Raw genomic sequence first — 21,380 nt, 5'->3', positions numbered from 1 at the left:
CGCAACTTTATCAGTATTTATTGCCACCTTTCACAACTTCTTTGTCACGTTTTGCTGCCATCAAATTCTAAAGTTAATGATTATCAGTTTGAACATCAAATATGTTGTCTTTGTAGCATATTCAACTGAATATGGCTTGAAAAGGATTTGCAAATCATTGTATTCCGTTTATATTTACATCTAACACAATTTCCCAACTCATATGGAAACGGGGTTTGTAAACAATTCCAACACCAACCAATTTAGCTCACTCAGGACATTCATGCTCCTAATCATTTAAAAAAAAAAAAATCCCACTTTTCCCAAATTTCCAGGAAGTTCCCATTGAAATGAATGGGACATTTTTCCAAGTTGCACAATTCCCACATTTTTCAAGCTATTGAAAGCATTCCAACATCAACACATTCCACTCATCAAACTAACACTTTCCCAAGTTAAAAAACTAATTCCAATTTTCCTGGGAATTCTAACTCTTCAACATTCAAACTATTCCAACATTTAAACTATTCTTCCATTCCAGTTGAACTTGAGCATGCACACCTCATGTAGTCATGAATGTTGTGGCAGTCTTACCTCACCGGCCAGGTCCCTCTGCTCCACCAGGTGGCGCAGTGACGTGGCCATGCTGCGAGACAAAGGCTCCAGCACTTCCTGTGCAAGTCCTGCTTCTTCCTCCAGCCATGACAGGTCAAGGACGTTCTGCTGGTTGTGTGTCACCTGCATGTGAGGACAAACATGTGCTTTCACTCTTACACACTCCTCACATGTACAAGTGCTTCTCACTCAGGGCCACATCACAGTTATGTCTGGCCCCAGAGGGCCGCTTTATTATTACACCTTTTTTTTAATGCATTTTATTAGATTTTTTTCAAATTAAATGTACAAAAAACATGGTAAGTTGCAATAATTTCACCTCAAAATGTAGTGTCTATTACTGTAAATGTAATGTATATTACTGTAAATGTAGTGTATATTACTGTAAATGTAGTGTATATTACTGTAAATGTAGTGTATATTACTGTAAATGTAATGTATATTACTGTAAATGTAGTGTATATTACTGTAAATGTAAAAACAGCACTTCTGTTTTATGGGGGGGGAAAAAAGGCAGTTCAGTTGCCAGAATTTTACTGTAAAATTTACATGTGTTTTGTTTTTACTGTAAATTAAAAAGAAATGCAATTTACAGTAACATTTTGGCACCTGAGCTGCCATTTTTTTGTTTGTTTTTTACCGCAAATTAACAAGTGTATATATTTGGGTGTATTACTGTAAATGGCAAAACGTCTCCACAGTTTAGTACAGTAAAAGAAAGTAGAGTGCTGTACAAAGCACAGTACTTTTGACAATTTGACCATGAAATCTATTGCTACTTTTACATTGCACACTTTGATGGATAACTTGCTTTGAAATCATTATTATTAGTATTTATTTATATTGAAAAAAATATTAGAACGTTTGATCATATATTTTTGCATAATTAGACAATATTTAAGTTAACATTTGCAATTACATGACTAATTTTTTTTTCCTGCCAAAACAGAAAGAAAGAATACATTTAGTAAGAAAAGCTACACTACTTTATTGATACATATTATTCCCAGGCTTGCCAGGGCCCAATCAAATGAAGTGGCGGGCCACATCTGGCCCCCGGGCCTTGACTTTGACACCTGTGGCTTATCATAAGCTGACCTACATTGGCTTGCTTTTAGCAATCTCAGAGTACAAAAAGTAGAAACAATGTTTGTATGTTAAACTTTTCTTCCTGTTCAGTGGTGCATCAAGTTCCCACATGAGTAGGGGTCAGGTACAGTGTCAACAAATACTGCAGAACATCATATTTACTATCATATTACTACCATATTACTATATTACTATCATATTACTATGATATTACTATATTACTATCATATTACTATATTACTATCATATTACTATGATATTACTATATTACTATGACATTACTTTATGACTATGATATTACTATATGACTATGCTATGACTATGATATTACTATATGACTATGATATGACTATGATATTACTATATGACTATGATATTACTATGACTATGATATTACTATATGACTATGATATTACTATATGACTATGATATGACTATGATATTACTATATGACTATGATATGACTATGATATTAAGCCACAGTCCTCAGTAGATGTCATTCAAGCATACTGATGGGAACATTCTAGATGTCCACCACATTCCACTGTACTTCCTGCATTCACTGAGTAAAAGTGGCTAATTGTCAGTCGTACATTAAAAAAAAATGTCTCAGAATATTCCTAAACATTCTTGTATGACAACTTTTTCCTCACAATACTACAACTTTTTTCTAAAAAATAAAAAAAAGTATTCTTAATACATTTGACTTTAATCATGTAAAATTACATACTTTTGTCTTGTAAAATAAAACAAAATTCTCAGAATATTCCTAAAGATTATTAGGAAATCTCTTTCTAACATATTGCAACTTTTTGTCAAAAAATGTTGTTTCTCACAATATATTTGACTTTAATCATGTAAAACAACATCATTTCTTTCTTGTAAATATTTAAAGTTTTTTTCTCAAACTATTCTGACATCATTCTTGTACAAGACAACTTTTTCCTCACAACTGTTTTCTTTAAAAAAACAACATTATTCTTCATAAAATATTTGACTTTAATCTTGTAAAATTATATATTTTAGTTTTGTAAAACAAAAAAAAATGTCTCAGAATATTCCTAAACATTCTTGTATGACAACTTTTTCCTCACAATACTACAACTTTTTTCTAAAAAATAAATAAAAGTATTCTTAATACATTTGACTTTAATCATGTAAAATTACATACTTTTGTCTTGTAAAATAAAACAAAATTCTCAGAATATTCCTAAAGATTATTAGGAAATCTCTTTAACATATTGCAACTTTTTGTCAAAAAATGTTGTTTCTCACAATATATTTGACTTTAATCATGTAAAAAACATAATTTTTTTCTTGTAAATATTAAACGTTTTTTTCTCAAACTATTCTGACATCATTCTTGTACAAGACAACTTTTTCCTCACAACTGTTTTCTTTTAAAAAAAAACATTATTCTTCATAAAATATTTGACTTTAATCTTGTAAAATTATATATTTTAGTTTTGTACAACAAAAAACAATGTCTCAGAATATTCCTAAACATTCTTGTATGACAACTTTTTCCTCACAATACTACAACTTTTTTCTGAAAAATAAAAAAAAGTATTCTTAATACATTTGACTTTAATCATGTAAAATTACATACTTTTGTCTTGTAAAATACAACAAAATTCTCAGAATATTCCTAAAGATTATTAGGAAATCTCTTTCTAACATATTGCAACTTTTTGTCAAAAAATGTTGTTTCTCACAATATATTTGACTTTCATCATGTAAAAAAACAATTTTTTTCTTGTAAATATTAAACGTTTTTTTCTCAAACTATTCTGACATCATTCTTGTACAAGACAACTTTTTCCTCACAATACTACAACTGTTTTCTTAAAAAAAAAAACATTATTCTTCATAAAATATTTGACTTTAATCTTGTAAAATTATATATTTTAGTTTTGTAAAACAAAAAAAAAATGTCTCAGAATATTCCTAAACATTCTTGTATGACAACTTTTTCCTCACAATACTACAACTTTTTTCTAAAAAATAAAAAAAAGTATTCTTAATACATTTGACTTTAATCATGTAAAATTACCTACGTCTTGTAAAATAAAACAAAATTCTCAGAAAATTCCTAAAGATTATTAGGAAATCTCTTTCTAACATATTGCAACTTTTTGTCAAAAAATGTTGTTTCTCACAATATATTTGACTTTAATCATGTAAAAAACATAATTTTTTTCTTGTAAATATTAAACGTTTTTTTCCTCAAACTATTCTGACATCATTCTTGTACAAGACAACTTTTTCCTCACAATATTACAACTGTTTTCTTTAAAAAAAAAACATTATTCTTCATAAAATATTTGACTTTAATCGTGTAAAATTATATATTTTAGTTTTGTAAAACAAAACAAAAAATGTCTCAGAATATTCCTAAACATTCTTGTATGACAACTTTTTCCTCACAATACTACAACTTTTTTCTAAAAAATAAAAAAAAAGTATTCTTAATACATTTGACTTTAATCATGTAAAATTAAATACTTTTGTCTTGTAAAATAAAACAAAATTCTCAAAATATTCCTAAAGATTATTAGGAAATCTCTTTCTAACATATTGCAACTTTTTGTCAAAAAATGTTGTTTCTCACAATATATTTGACTTTAATCATGTAAAAAACATAATTTCTTTCTTGTAAATATTAAATGTTTTTTTCTCAAACTATTCTGACATCATTCTTGTACAAGACAACTTTTTCCTCACAATATTACAACTGTTTTCTTTAAAAAAAAAAAACATTATTCTTCATAAAATATTTGACTTTAATCTTGTAAAATTATATATTTTAGTTTTGTAAAACAAAAAACAATGTCTCAGAATATTCCTAAACATTCTTGTATGACAACTTTTTCCTCACAATACTACAACTTTTTTCTAAAAAATAAAAAAAAGTATTCTTAATACATTTGACTTTAATCATGTAAAATTACCTACTTTTGTCTTGTAAAATAAAACAAAATTCTCAGAATATTCCTAAAGATTATTAGGAAATCTCTTTCTAACATATTGCAACTTTTTGTCAAAAAATGTTGTTTCTCACAATATATTTGACTTTAATCATGTAAAACAACATAATTTTTTTCTTGTAAATATTAAACGTTTTTTTCTCAAACTATTCTGACATCATTCTTGTACAAGACAACTTTTTCCTCACAATATTACAACTGTTTTCTTAAAAAAAAAAACATTATTCTTCATAAAATATTTGACTTTAATCTTGTAAAATTATATATTTTAGTTTTGTAAAACAAAAAAAAAATGTCTCAGAATATTCCTAAACATTCTTGTATGACAACTTTTTCCTTACAATACTACAACTTTTTTCTAAAAAATAAAAAAAAGTATTCTTAATACATTTGACTTTAATCATGTAAAATTACCTACTTTTGTCTTGTAAAATAAAACAAAATTCTCAGAATATTCCTAAAGATTATTAGGAAATCTCTTTCTAACATTTTGCAACTTTTTGTCAAAAAATGTTGTTTCTCACAATATATTTGACTTTAATCATGTAAAAAAACATAATTTTTTTCTTGTAAATATTAAACTTTTTTTTTTCTCAAACTATTCTGACATCATTCTTGCACAAGACAACTTTTTCCTCACAACTGTTTTCTTTAAAAAAAAACATTATTCTTCATAAAATATTTGACTTTAATCTTGTAAAATAATATATTTTAGTTTTGTAAAACAAAACAAAAATGTTTCAGAATATTCCTAAACATTCTTGTATGACAACTTTTTCCTCACAATAATACAACTTTTTTCTAAAAAATAAAAAAAAAGTATTCTTAATACATTTGACTTTAATCATGTAAAATTACCTACTTTTGTCTTGTAAAATACAACAAAATTCTCAGAATATTCCTAAAGATTATTAGGAAATCTCTTTCTAACATATTGCAACTTTTTGTCAAAAAATGTTGTTTCTCACAATATATTTGACTTTAATCATGTAAAAAACATAATTTTTTTCTTGTAAATATTAAAAGTTTTTTTCTCAAACTATTCTGACATCATTCTTGTACAAGACAACTTTTTCCTCACAACTGTTTTCTTTAAAAAAAAAAAACATTATTCTTCATAAAATATTTGACTTTAATCTTGTAAAATTATATATTTTAGTTTTGTAAAACAAACAAAAAATGTCTCAGAATATTCCTAAACATTCTTGTATGACAACTTTTTCCTCACAATACTACAACTTTTTTCTAAAAAATAAAAAAAAAATATTCTTAATACATTTGACTTTAATCATGTAAAATTATATACTTTTGTCTTGTAAAATAAAACAAAATTCTCAGAATATTTCTAAAGATTATTAGGAAATCTCTTTCTAACATATTGCAACTTTTTGTCAAAAAATGTTGTTTCTCACAATATATTTGACTTTAATCGTGTAAAAAAAACATAGTTTTTTCTTGTAAATATTAAACGTTTTTTTCTCAAACTATTCTGACATCATTCTTGCACAAGACAACTTTTTCCTCACAATATTACAACTGTTTTCTTAAAAAAAAAAACATTATTCTTCATAAAATATTGGACTTTAATCTTGTAAAATTATATATTTTAGTTTTGTAAAACAAAAAAAAATGTCTCAGAATATTCCTAAACATTCTTGTATGACAACTTTTTCCTCACAATAATACAACTTTTTTCTAAAAAATAAAAAAAAAGTATTCTTAATACATTTGACTTTAATCATGTAAAATTACATACTTTTGTCTTGTAAAATAAAACAAAATTCTCAGAATATTCCTAAAGATTATTAGGAAATCTCTTTCTAACATATTGCAACTTTTTGTCAAAAAATGTTGTTTCTCACAATATATTTGACTTTAATCATGTAAAAAACATAATTTTTTTCTTGTAAATATTAAAAGTTTTTTTCTCAAACTATTCTGACATCATTCTTGTACAAGACAACTTTTTCCTCACAACTGTTTTCTTTAAAAAAAAAAAACATTATTCTTCATAAAATATTTGACTTTAATCTTGTAAAATTATATATTTTAGTTTTGTAAAACAAAAAAAAAATGTCTCAGAATATTCCTAAACATTCTTGTATGACAACTTTTTCCTCACAATACTACAACTTTTTTCTAAAAAATAAAAAAAAAATATTCTTAATACATTTGACTTTAATCATGTAAAATTACATACTTTTGTCTTGTAAAATAAAACAAAATTCTCAGAATATTCCTAAAGATTATTAGGAAATCTCTTTCTAACATATTGCAACTTTTTGTCAAAAAATGTTGTTTCTCACAATATATTTGACTTTAATCGTGTAAAAAAAACATAGTTTTTTCTTGTAAATATTAAACGTTTTTTTCTCAAACTATTCTGACATCATTCTTGCACAAGACAACTTTTTCCTCACAATATTACAACTGTTTTCTTAAAAAAAAAAACATTATTCTTCATAAAATATTGGACTTTAATCTTGTAAAATTATATATTTTAGTTTTGTAAAACAAAAAAAAATGTCTCAGAATATTCCTAAACATTCTTGTATGACAACTTTTTCCTCACAATAATACAACTTTTTTCTAAAAAATAAAAAAAAAGTATTCTTAATACATTTGACTTTAATCATGTAAAATTACCTACTTTTGTCTTGTAAAATAAAACAAAATTCTCAGAATATTCCTAAAGATTATTAGGAAATCTCTTTCTAACATATTGCAACTTTTTGTCAAAAAATGTTGTTTCTCACAATATATTTGACTTTAATCATGTAAAAAAACATCATTTTTTTCTTGTAAATATTAAAGGTTTTTTTCTCAAACTATTCTGACATCATTCTTGTACAAGACAACTTTTTCCTCACAATATTACAACTGTTTTCTTAAAAAAAAAACATTATTCTTCATAAAATATTTGACTTTAATCTTGTAAAATTATGTATTTTAGTTTTGTAAAACAAAACAAAAAATGTCTCAGAATATTCCTAAACATTCTTGTATGACAACTTTTTCCTCACAATACTACAACTTTTTTATAAAAAATAAAAAAAAGTATTCTTAATACATTTGACTTTAATCATGTAAAATTACCTACTTTTGTCTTGTAAAATACAACAAAATTCTCAGAATATTTCTAAAGATTATTAGGAAATCTCTTTCTAACATATTGCAACTTTTTGTCAAAAAATGTTGTTTCTCACAATATATTTGACTTTAATCGTGTAAAAAAAACATAGTTTTTTCTTGTAAATATTAAACGTTTTTTTCTCAAACTATTCTGACATCATTCTTGTACAAGACAACTTTTTCCTCACAATATTACAACTGTTTTCTTAAAAAAAAAACATTATTCTTCATAAAATATTTGACTTTAATCTTGTAAAATTATATATTTTAGTTTTGTAAAACAAAACAAAAAATGTCTCAGAATATTCCTAAACATTCTTGTATGACAACTTTTTCCTCACAATACTACAACTTTTTTCTAAAAAATAAAAAAAAGTATTCTTAATACATTTGACTTTAATCATGTAAAATTACCTACTTTTGTCTTGTAAAATAAAACAAAATTCTCAAAATATTCCTAAAGATTATTAGGAAATCTCTTTCTAACATATTGCAACTTTTTGTCAAAAAATGTTGTTTCTCACAATATATTTGACTTTAATCATGTAAAAAAACATCATTTTTTTCTTGTAAATATTAAACGTTTTTTTCTCAAACTATTCTGACATCATTCTTGTACAAGACAACTTTTTCCTCACAACTGTTTTCTTTAAAAAAAAACATTATTCTTCATAAAATATTTGACTTTAATCTTGTAAAATAATATATTTTAGTTTTGTAAAACAAAACAAAAATGTTTCAGAATATTCCTAAACATTCTTGTATGACAACTTTTTCCTCACAATAATACAACTTTTTTCTAAAAAATAAAAAAAAAGTATTCTTAATACATTTGACTTTAATCATGTAAAATTACATACGTTTGTCTTGTAAAATAAAACAAAATTCTCAGAATATTCCTAAAGATTATTAGGAAATCCCTTTCTAACATATTGCAACTTTTTGTCAAAAAATGTTGTTTCTCACAATATATTTGACTTTAATCATGTAAAAAACATAATTTTTTTCTTGTAAATATTAAAAGTTTTTTTCTCAAACTATTCTGACATCATTCTTGTACAAGACAACTTTTTCCTCACAACTGTTTTCTTTAAAAAAAAAAACATTATTCTTCATAAAATATTTGACTTTAATCTTGTAAAATTATATATTTTAGTTTTGTAAAACAAAAAAAAATGTCTCAGAATATTCCTAAACATTCTTGTATGACAACTTTTATTCCTAAAGATTATTAGGAAATCTCTTTCTAACATATTGCAACTTTTTGTCAAAAAATGTTGTTTCTCACAATATATTTGACTTTAATCATGTAAAAAACATAATTTTTTTCTTGTAAATATTAAACGTTTTTTTCTCAAACTATTCTGACATCATTCTTGTACAAGACAACTTTTTCCTCACAATATTACAACTGTTTTCTTAAAAAAAAACATTATTCTTCATAAAATATTTGACTTTAATCTTGTAAAATTATATATTTTAGTTTTGTAAAACAAAAAACAATGTCTCAGAATATTCCTAAACATTCTTGTATGACAACTTTTTCCTCACAATACTACAACTTTTTTCTAAAAAATAAAAAAAAGTATTCTTAATACATTTGACTTTAATCATGTAAAATTACATACTTTTGTCTTGTAAAATAAAACAAAATTCTCAGAATATTCCTAAAGATTATTAGGAAATCTCTTTCTAACATATTGCAACTTTTTGTCAAAAAATGTTGTTTCTCACAATATATTTGACTTTAATCATGTAAAAAAACATCATTTTCTTCTTGTAAATATTAAAGGTTTTTTTCTCAAACTATTCTGACATCATTCTTGTACAAGACAACTTTTTCCTCACAATATTACAACTGTTTTCTTAAAAAAAAACATTATTCTTCATAAAATATTTGACTTTAATCTTGTAAAAAAATATATTTTAGTTTTGTAAAACAAAAAAAAAATGTCTCAGAATATTCCTAAACATTCTTGTACGACAACTTTTTCCTTACAACTTTTTTCTTTAAAAAAAAAAAAAAAAAAATTCATAAAATATTTGACTTTAATCTTGTAAAATTATATAATTTGGTTTTGTAAAACAAAAAAATATTCCTACAAAATATTCTATGACAATATTTTCTCACAGTTCCCCCTATAGCCCCATCCCTATCTCTACTGAACAATGGCAGCGCACTACTTTTGTTTTATCCACTTGTCTTAGTCCGCACATGACGTGTTGGCTGCTACTTTTGTTTTATCCACTTGTCTTAGTCCGCACATGACGTGTTGGCTGCTACTTTTGTTTTATCCACTTGTCTTAGTCCGCACATGACGTGTTGGCTGCTACTTTTGTTTTATCCACTTGTCTTAGTCCGCACATGACGTGTTGGCTGCTACTTTTGTTTTATCCACTTGTCTTAGTCCGCACATGACGTGTTGGCTGCTACTTTTGTTTTATCCACTTGTCTTAGTCCGCACATGACGTGTTGGCTGCTACTTTTGTTTTATCCACTTGTCTTAGTCCGCACATGACGTGTTGGCTGCTACTTTTGTTTTATCCACTTGTCTTAGTCCGCACATGACGTGTTGGCTGCTACTTTTGTTTTATCCACTTGTCTTAGTCCGCACATGACGTGTTGGCTGCTACTTTTGTTTTATCCACTTGTCTTAGTCCGCACATGACGTGTTGGCTGCTACTTTTGTTTTATCCACTTGTCTTAGTCCGCACATGACGTGTTGGCTGCTACTTTTGTTTTATCCACTTGTCTTAGTCCGCACATGACGTGTTGGCTGCTACTTTTGTTTTATCCACTTGTCTTAGTCCGCACATGACGTGTTGGCTGCTACTTTTGTTTTATCCACTTGTCTTAGTCCGCACATGACGTGTTGGCTGCTACTTTTGTTTTATCCACTTGTCTTAGTCCGCACATGACGTGTTGGCTGCTACTTTTGTTTTATCCACTTGTCTTAGTCCGCACATGACGTGTTGGCTGCTACTTTTGTTTTATCCACTTGTCTTAGTCCGCACATGACGTGTTGGCTGCTACTTTTGTTTTATCCACTTGTCTTAGTCCGCACATGACGTGTTGGCTGCTACTTTTGTTTTATCCACTTGTCTTAGTCCGCACATGACGTGTTGGCTGCTACTTTTGTTTTATCCACTTGTCTTAGTCCGCACATGACGTGTTGGCTGCTACTTTTGTTTTATCCACTTGTCTTAGTCCGCACATGACGTGTTGGCTGCTACTTTTGTTTTATCCACTTGTCTTAGTCCGCACATGACGTGTTGGCTGCTACTTTTGTTTTATCCACTTGTCTTAGTCCGCACATGACGTGTTGGCTGCTACTTTTGTTTTATCCACTTGTCTTAGTCCGCACATGACGTGTTGGCTGCTACTTTTGTTTTATCCACTTGTCTTAGTCCGCACATGACGTGTTGGCTGCTACTTTTGTTTTATCCACTTGTCTTAGTCCGCACATGACGTGTTGGCTGCTACTTTTGTTTTATCCACTTGTCTTAGTCCGCACATGACGTGTTGGCTGCTACTTTTGTTTTATCCACTTGTCTTAGTCCGCACATGACGTGTTGGCTGCTACTTTTGTTTTATCCACTTGTCTTAGTCCGCACATGACGTGTTGGCTGCTACTTTTGTTTTATCCACTTGTCTTAGTCCGCACATGACGTGTTGGCTGCTACTTTTGTTTTATCCACTTGTCTTAGTCCGCACATGACGTGTTGGCTGCTACTTTTGTTTTATCCACTTGTCTTAGTCCGCACATGACGTGTTGGCTGCTACTTTTGTTTTATCCACTTGTCTTAGTCCGCACATGACGTGTTGGCTGCTACTCACCTCCTGGATGTAGGAGACAATGGCCGCCTGGGTCTCAATGTCCAGCAGTTTGATCTTGTCAATCATCTCCTCCTTACGCTCGCACTGAGGAGTCACAAACACCTTCATGTGTTACCAGCAGCGATACAAGGTGACACAGGCAGAAGACGATACCACAGTCGTACAAATCACACTTAGTCATCATTTTCATTCACTGACTCTTTGCTCAAAACACTTTCACCAGTCAAATATATACACATTGAAAATATGAAAACATAAGTAAAACCAGTAAATAATCATTCAAATATCATTTAGACACAATTAAATATATATATATAATTAATAATTAATATATATATATATATATAATTATATCAAAAGCAGTGAAGTTGTCAGGTTGTGTAAATGGTAAATAAAAAGAGAATACAACAAATCCTTTTCAACTTATATTCAATTGAATAGACTGCAAAGACAAGATATTTCATGTTCACACTGAGAAACTTTATTATTTTTGGCAAATATTAGCTCATTTGGAATTTGATGGCTGTAACATGTTTCAAAAAAGCTGGCACAAATGGCAAAAAAGAGTGAGAAAGTTGAGGAATGCTCATCAAAGACTTATTTGGAACATCCCACAGGTGAACAGGCTAATTGGGAACAGGTGGGTGCCATGATTGGCTATAAAAACAGCTTCCATGAAATGCTCAGTCATTCACAAACAAGGACGGGGCGAGGGTCACCACTTTGTCAACAAATGCCTGAGCAAATTGTTTAAGAACAACATTTCTCAACAAGGAATTTAGGGATTTCACCATCTACGCTCTGTAATATCATCAAAAGGTTCAGAGAATGTGGAGAAATCACTGCACGTAAGCCATGATATTACACACCTTGGATCCCTCAGGCGGTACTACATCAAAAAGCCACATCAGTGTGTAAAGGATATCACCACATGGGCTCAGGAACACTTCAGAAACCCACTGTCAGTAACTACAGTTGGTCGCTACATCTGTAAGTGCAAGTTAAAACTCTACTATGCAAAGTGGAAGCCATTTATCAACAACACCCGGAAACGCCACCGGCTTTGCTGGGCCCGAGCTCATCTAAGATGGACTGATGCAAAGTAGAAAAGTGTTCTGCGGGCTGACGAGTCCACATTTCAACTTGTTTTTGGAAACCGTGGACCAAAGAGGAAAAGAACCATCCGGATTGTTCTAGGGTGAAAGTGTAAAAGGCAGCATGTGTGATGGTATGGGGGTGCATTAGTGCCCAAGACATGGGTAACTTACACATCTGTGAAGGCACCATTAATGCTGAAAGGTACATACAGCTTTTGGAGCAACATATGTTGTTATCATGGACGCCCCTGCTTATTTCAGCAAGTCACGTGTTACAACAGCGTGGCTTCATAGTAAAAAAGTGAAGGTACTAGACTGGCCTGCCTGTAGTCCAGACATTGAACATGTGTGGTGCAATATGAAGGCTAAAGTAGCACAACGGAGACCCTGGACTAAGTTCATGATTATTTGCAAAAAATAACAAAGTTTCTCAGTGTGAACAGTGTTGTGTGTACTAGTTACCTGCACGGTTGTCTGGGCATGTGTTGTGTGTACTAGTTACCTGCACGGTTGTCTGGGCATGTGTTGTGTGTACTAGTTACCTGCACGGTTGTCTGGGCATGTGTTGTGTGTACTAGTTACCTGCACGGTTGTCTGGGCATGTGTTGTGTGTACTAGTTACCTGCACGGCACAACCCAGGATCAACAGTAACAATCTTTTCAGCTCCTCCATGCTCTTTGCTGGAGGGAGACAACACAAAGACAAAGATTTAGAAAAAAGGACAACATGTCTGAGCAGATTTGAATGTTTTTTGAAGAGAATATCTTACTTCCTCAGGCACTGGAACACAATAACTTTTCTGTCTTGACACAAAAGTACTTTTGCTATTCCCAGTTAAAGGCTGTTTTAAACCCTTGATGCAGAAGCCTGGAGGGCAGCTAGATCACCTCAACTTGCTCAATTCACAATCAGAAAAACTTGAATAATCCATGAGGGGAAAGTAAGATTTTCAGCACAATCCCATTCAAGAGCAGACAAACATTACAGGAGACAGAACAGGATCAAACATTACAGGAGACAGAACAGGATCAAACATTACAGGAGACAGAACAGGATCAAACATTACAGGAGACAGAACAGGATCAAACATTACAGGAGACAGAACAGGATCAAACATTACACGAGACAGAACAGGATCAAACATTACATGAGTGCAGAACAGGATTAAACATTACAGGGAGACAGAACAGGATCAAACATTACAGGAGACAGAACATGATCAAACATTACAGGAGACAGAACAGGATCAAACATTACAGGAGACAGAACAGGATCAAACATTACAGGGAGACATAACATGATCAAACATTACAGGGAGACAGAACAGGATCAAACATTACAGGAGACAGAACATGATCAAACATTACAGGGAGACAGAACAGGATCAAACATTACAAAGAGACAGAACAGGATCAAACATTACAAAGAGACAGAACAAGATCAAACATTACAGGGAGACAGAACAGGATCAAACATTACAGGGAGACAGAACAGGATCAAACATTACAGGGAGACAGAACAGGATCAAACATTACAGGAGACAGAACAGGATCAAACATTACAGGAGACAGAACAGGATCGCTGACGGCTCTGCCAACTTCCGGCGGCCCTTACAAAACAGGTGAGAAACAGGTAAACGCATTTCAACCATTCAAACATTCTTCTTAATCAGGACAAAAAAACGAAGTTGTTTTTTGAACTGGAAAAATTCCCCGGTTTTCCCGAAGTTCCTGGAATTCCGTAATACCATTTCTCAATTAAAAATGTTAGTACATCAACATTTCTCGACCGATTTGAAACATTCCAACACCAATCATTTCAGCTCATTCAACTCTTTTAACATTTTCCAAACAATTTTCGCTTTTCCCGAAATTCCCAAAGTTCCATGAAATTCTCATTGAAAAGAATGAGACATTTTTCAAAGTTCCACAACTCCCACATTTTTTATCCAATTCAAACCGTTCCATCTCCAAAATATTCAGCCTGTTCGAAATTGTGTGCTCTCCTTCAACAATTTAAAAAAAATTCCCGGATTTCTGAGAATTCCTAGCTTTCCAGGGACATTTTTCCCATTCAAACCATTTTTTTAAACTCGCACAATTCGCACATTTTTCAACCGGTTCAAACCATTCCAACATCAACACATTCAATTCGTCCTGGAAATTCAAACAACAATTTTTCCACATTCAAAAAAAATTCCAGGAACTCCTGTTTTTATCTAGCCTTATTTCAAACCTTTTTAGTGCGATGACTCCTTTCACATTTTCCAACCCATTTCAACTGTCAAAACATTCCTCTTAGTCAGGACAAAAAAACAAGTTGGTTTAAGAATTTGAAAAATTCCCGGTTTTCCCGAAATTCTGTAATACCATTTTTCAATTAAAAAACTGTTACTACTTCAACATTTCTTGACTGATTAAAAAAATTCCAATACCAACCAATTCAGCTCATTCAGGACATTCATGCTTCTAATCATTTCCAAAAAAAAAATCCCACATTTCCCAAATTTCCAGGAAGTTCCCATTGAAATGAATGGGACATTTTTCCAAGTTGCACAATTCCCACATTTTTCAACCTATTCAAACCATTCCACCTTCAGCACATTCCACTCATCCTGGACATTCTAACTAACACTTCCCCAACTTCCAAACCTACTTCCGCTTTTCCTGCAAATTCCAACTGGAATTGCCTCATCTAGTTGAAGATAAGATTGAAAATTGAAATGATAAATGAAATCTATGATACTGATTGGTGGAAATGGGTGTTAAATGTGTCATGATGAGTGTGTTACCTGATAAAGGATCCCTGGCAATGCAGACAATGTTTGGAAGGGGCATGACTATTAACTGCTGAAGGGTGTCCTGTAAAAGAAGAGGACCATTGTCAAGGCAGGGAAGAACATTGCAAGACATACAGACTGTGATATCATTACTAGCAGACTGTGATATCATTACTTGCAGACTGTGATATCATTACTTGCAGATTGTGATATCATTACTTGCAGACTGTGATATTACTTGCAGACTGTGATATCATTACTTGCAGATTGTGATATCATTACTTGCAGACTGTGATATCATTACTTGCAGACTGTGATATCAATACTTGCAGATTGTGATATCATTACTTGCAGACTGTGATATCATTACTTGCAGATTGTGATATCATTACTTGCAGACTGTGATATCATTACTTGCAGACTGTGATATCATTACTTGCAGACTGTGATATCATTACTTGCAGACTGTGATATCATTACTTGCAGACTGTGATATCATTACTTGCAGACTGTGATATCATTACTTGCAGACTGTGATATCATAACTTGCAGTTGCAGATTGTGATATCATTACTTGCAGACTGTGATATCATTACTTGCAGATTGTGATATCATTACTTGCAGACTGTGATATCATTACTTGCAGACTGTGATATCATTACTTGCAGACTGTGATATCATTACTTGCAGACTGTGATATCATAACTTGCAGTTGCAGATTGTGATATTATTACTTGCAGACTGTGATATCATTACTTGCAGACTGTGATATCATTACTTGCAGACTGTGATATCATTACTTGCAGATTGTGATATCATTACTTGCAGACTGTGATATCATTACTTGCAGACTGTGATATCATTACTTGCAGATTGTGATATCATTACTTGCAGACTGTGATATCATTACTTGCAGACTGTGATATCATTACTTGCAGGGCAATCCTGAGAGAAACAGCTGCTACTCATGATTGACTAGAAAATGTTTAGCAGAAAGCAAAGTGGTTTTCACGCAGCGGCTGACACAAACGTGTTTCTACTGCTCTGAGGTGTGTACCCTGCCCGCTCACGTGTCTGTGGGTGTGGAGCCCACAGGAAACACTCCGCTGGCAACAAAGGGTGTGTCACTGTGTGTGTCGCCAGGAAAGGTCAGCATGGTGACCAAAGCTTTAAAGTACCACTCGGCTGGAAAAACAAGTTATTGAAGCTATCGACTTTAGAAAGAAGCAGCAAACTATGATTAAAAGCCAGGTCATTGAATTTGTGCACAAGTATAAATACCTTGGGACTAGAATTGACCAACAACTGAAATTTGAAGCTAACTGTGATGCGGTGTTTAAAAAGGCTCACCAACGTTTGTACTGTCTGAGAAAACTGTCTCATTTGAATGACCGTCATGATCATGTTTTATACCCTGCTTCTACACTCTTAGAAATAAGGGTTCTAAAAGGGTTCTTCTACAAGGGCTGAGGTTTTAACTGGAACCATTTGCTTCTGAAAAACCCTTTCCCGAAGAAAGGGTTTTTCAAGGGTTCTTGGTAACGCTAATGGTTCCAGTAAGAACCATTTTGATCCAGAGAACCCTTTAAAACCCCTTTTCTGAATAATTGGTTTTAAAAGGGTTCTCACTAACACTAAGGGTTCCAGTAAGAACTATTTTGATCCAGAGAACCGTTTTTGGAAGAAAGAGTTCTTCAGGGATTGTTGAAAGCATGGCTAAGATCCTGTGTCACCAGGGACATACTTCCTGATAACATTTGCCAATAATGGTGCCTATCTTTAAATAAATGTTTTTCTCATTCAAATGTTTGTTCAATGTCAACATGATAAATGACCACAATATAATATGAACTAAACTGATCTGTAGAATACAATATGGTTCTTTATAGAACCCTCAGAAGACAAGACGGTTATCGGTGAAAACCTTTGAAAAGGGATGTTTTTAGAACCCCCTGTGTCAGGTCTAGATGAAACCCTTGAAACATGAAAGAGTTCTTTGTGGAACTCCCTGTGTGGGTTCTAGATGAAACCCTTGAAACCTGAAAGGGTTCTTAGTGGAACTCCCTGCATGGGTTCTAGATGAAACCCTTGACAAACGAAAGGGTTCTTAGTGGAACTCCCTGTGTGGGTTCTAGATGAAACCCTTGAAATACAAAAGGGTTCTTAGTGGAACTCCCTGCGTGGGTTCTAGTTGAAAGTCTTGAAATACAAAAGGGTTCTTAGTGGAACTCCCTGTGTGGGTTCTAGATGAAACCCTTGAAACATGAAAGGGTTCTTAGTGGAACTCCCTGCGTGGGTTCTTTGTAGAACCTCTCATGGGGGTTTCTGGGTGGAACCTTACACACACAGTTCTAGGTAGAACCCTCCGAAAAGGTTCCAGGTGGAACCTTTATAAAAAGGTTCTACCTGGAGCCAAAAAGGGTTCTCCTATGAGGACGAGCCGAAGAACCTTATATGGTTCTACTTAGCACTTTTATTTCTAAGAGTGTATAGCATGTGTTGTGTCCTGCTCCCTGGTCTCATGGTCCTGCTCCCTGGTCTCATGTGCTCTCTGGTCTCATGGTCCAGCTCCATGGTCTCATGGCCCTGCTCTCTGGTCTCATGGGTCAGTCACCGGTCCCAAAAGGACAAGAATTCCCTCAATCAAATTGTTCAAGTGTCAGGTAAATGAAATGGATCTGACTCTTTAGGTTTGATTTTAGACCTCTTCTTGATGATGCTAGTGTCGCGTTGTAAGGGCTGGTCTCCTAAAGCTTTAGTAAAACTTGCACAAGTACTATTCTGTCTCGGTGGTCCTTCTTACTCAACATATATGTCATCCAAAACAACTTGGGATCGACCAGAGTGTTTTGTTGAAAATGTGTGAAGGCTAAAATATGAGAAGGGAGACTGTTGAACAACTTAAGCTGTACATCAAGCAAGAATGGGAAAGAATTCCACTTCAAAAATGTGTCTCCTCAGTTCCCAAACCTTTACTGAGTGTTGCTAAAAGGAAAGGCCATGTAACACACTGGTAAAAATGCCTTTTTTGCAATGTGTCGCTGCCATTCAATTCTAAGTTAATGATTATTTGCAAAAAAGAAGAAAGTTTGTCAGTGTGAACATGAAATATCTTGTCTTTGCAGTCTATTCAATTGAATATAAGTTGAAAAGGATTTGTTGTATTCTCTTTTTATTTACCATTCACACAACCTGACAACTTCACTGCTTTAGGGGTTTGTATATGACACTAAAATGCATGAAAATAGAGTTTGAGTAATAAAGTGTCATGTCTGTGTAATCATGTTTTGTTTTAGTCATGTTTTTAGTTATTGGACTCTTTAGTTTCTGGCTTTTCACTCCCTTGTCTTGTTTCCATGGTTACCCATTAGTTTCACCTGTTCCACGTTTGGACTCATTGTGCACTCTTGTTTGTCACCATAGCAACCCATTAGTTTTCACCCGTCACGTCACGCACCTGTTTCACGTTTTGAGTCACGCACCTGTTTTCGTTAATCATGTCTGTGTTATTTAAGTCCATTGTTTTCCGTTTGTCTTTCTGGTGACATCCCACATTTATGCTCTGCACATTTCTGACACTTTTTTCATGTCCATCGTTCACGCTGCTCCTTTTTGTCCATGCCAAGTAAGTTTTGTTTATTGATTCCACAGTTAGTGTTTTTTTGTTGTTCATAGTTTCTGCCTTTGTGCAAGTATTTGTTTTCATAGCCAAGTTGTTTCTCCGCCACTGTGCGCGCTTTTCCTTTGTAATTTTTTTTGATAAGTTTAAATAAATATGTTCTCACATTCCCGTCTCGCCCGAGCCAACTTTCCGTTGCCTTCTAGAAAAACTAAACCCCAGGACCAAGTCATGACATAAAGTAGTGAGCATTTTATTTATCTGCCAGAGGAAGTTGTCTGCACACAAGGAAACATGAGGGTGGATGAAGGTCACATGAGGGTGGATGAAGGTCACATGAGGATGGATGAAGGTCACATGGAGAGTGTAGAAAGAGTGACAAAGAGTTGAGAAGAAGGATGTATGGGAAGAGACAAAACAAGGTGTGTGTGTTCCAAGTGAAAGAGGAAGTGTGTCAGAGAGGTCAGCAGTCTGGCAAATAAGATGACATCATTACAGTCTTTCAATAGAAAACTCCCATGTAGAATATAGCAAGTTGCACATCTGAGTATTGTGCAGCAGTAAGGAGGACTTTGTCGTCTACAGTCATGTCAAGTTTGTCAACACACTCCAACTGAAGCCCAACGCAGTGAAGGCTCCCAGCAGCACAATACTGGCAGGTAGAGTTACAGTCACCTGAAGACCAGGAGGGAACATGAGAGTGAAATACCTCTCTGGCTTTACCCACACTGTGTGAATAAAACATGTTGCTGACTAGCAGCTGTGAAGCCACAATATTACAATAGCAACTGTAGCCAACACCTTCATCGTAAAAGAAGGCTTAGTCAGGTAGGACAGTCTCAGACCCTGATCATAGACAGCATTCATTATTAGTCAAGTTCATCAACAATAAGTGGAATAATATACCAGCTCTAAATGACATACATTCATTCAATCAAAGCTAAACTTGTGGGGTGCTGACTGTGAACACAGACCCAGGAACAGTCTCAGTCTTGGTCTTGGTTCTGTAGGACCAGAGAGCTGACTTTGACACACTTGACCATACCACCTTCATACAGAGGTTAGGAAACGTTGACACACTTGACCATACCATCTTCATACAGAGGTTAGGAAACGTTGGGTCGTCTGGTGACATGTTAGAACCAAATGATCCATCTCCAGCTCTGAGAACCTCAGGGAGTGGTCTCCTGGTGACATGTTGGAACCAAATGAACCATCTCCAGCTCTGAGAACCTCAGGGAGTGGTCTCCTGGTGACATGTTGGAACCAAATGAACCATCTCCAGCTCTGAGAACCTCATGGAGTGGTCTCCTGGTGACATGTTGGAACCAAAAGAACCATCTCCAGCTCTGAGAACCTCAGGGAGTGGTCTACTGGTGACATGTTGGAACCATATGATCCATCTCCAGCTCTGAGAACCTCAGGGAGTGGTCTCCTGGTGACATGTTGGAACCAATTGATCCATCTCCAGGTCTGAGAACCTCAGGGAGTGGTCTCTTGGTGACATGTTGGAACCAAATGAACCATCTCCAGCTCTGAGAACCTCAGGGAGTGGTCTCCTGGTGACATGTTGGAACCAAATGAACCATCTCCAGCTCTGAGAACCTCAGGGAGTGGTCTCCTGGTGACATGTTGGAACCATATGAACCATCTCCAGCTCTGAGAACCTCAGGGAGTGGTCTCCTGGTGACATGTTGGAACCATATGAACCATCTCCAGCTCTGAGAACCTCAGGGAGTGGTCTCCTGGTGACATGTTGGAACCATATGAACCATCTCCAGCTCTGAGAACCTCAGGGAGTGGTCTCCTGGTGACATGTTGGAACCAAATGAACCATCTCCAGCTCTGAGAACCTCAGGGAGTGGTCTCCTGGTGACATGTTGGAACCATATGAACCATCTCCAGGTCTGAGAACCTCAGGGAGTGGTCTCCTGGTGACATGTTGGAACCATATGAACCATCTCCAGCTCTGAGAACCTCAGGGAGTGGTCTCCTGGTGACATGTTGGAACCATATGAACCATCTCCAGGTCTGAGAACCTCAGGGAGTGGTCTCCTGGTGACATGTTGGAACCATATGAACCATCTCCAGCTCTGAGAACCTCAGGGAGTGGTCTCCTGGTGACATGTTGGAACCATATGAACCATCTCCAGCTCTGAGAACCTCAGGGAGTGGTCTCCTGGTGACATGTTGGAACCATATGAACCATCTCCAGCTCTGAGAACCTCAGGGAGTGGTCTCCTG

At 33.6% G+C, this 21,380-nt stretch overlaps 1 protein-coding gene across 3 annotated transcripts in view; it reads right to left on the bottom strand.

The window, feature by feature from the left end:
* ccdc88c (coiled-coil domain containing 88C) overlaps positions 1 to 21,380 on the bottom strand; it is a 107,053-nt gene that overhangs the window by 64,281 nt on the left and 21,392 nt on the right. For all 3 annotated transcript variants that reach the window (XM_061986844.2, XM_061986846.2, XM_061986847.2), the window contains exons 4-7: positions 15,530 to 15,599; positions 13,360 to 13,418; positions 11,641 to 11,724; positions 574 to 717 (exon numbers count right to left, since the gene is read on the bottom strand). In XM_061986844.2, the coding sequence (XP_061842828.1) occupies positions 574 to 717; positions 11,641 to 11,724; positions 13,360 to 13,418; positions 15,530 to 15,599 (357 nt within the window). The remainder of the gene's footprint in view (positions 1 to 573; positions 718 to 11,640; positions 11,725 to 13,359; positions 13,419 to 15,529; positions 15,600 to 21,380) is intronic.

Source organism: Nerophis lumbriciformis, linkage group LG26, assembly GCF_033978685.3.
Source record: "Nerophis lumbriciformis linkage group LG26, RoL_Nlum_v2.1, whole genome shotgun sequence".
Taxonomy (NCBI): Eukaryota; Metazoa; Chordata; class Actinopteri; order Syngnathiformes; family Syngnathidae; genus Nerophis; species Nerophis lumbriciformis.
The sequence above is the reverse complement of the archived record's forward strand: the minus strand, read 5'-3'. Positions and strand labels throughout refer to the sequence as shown.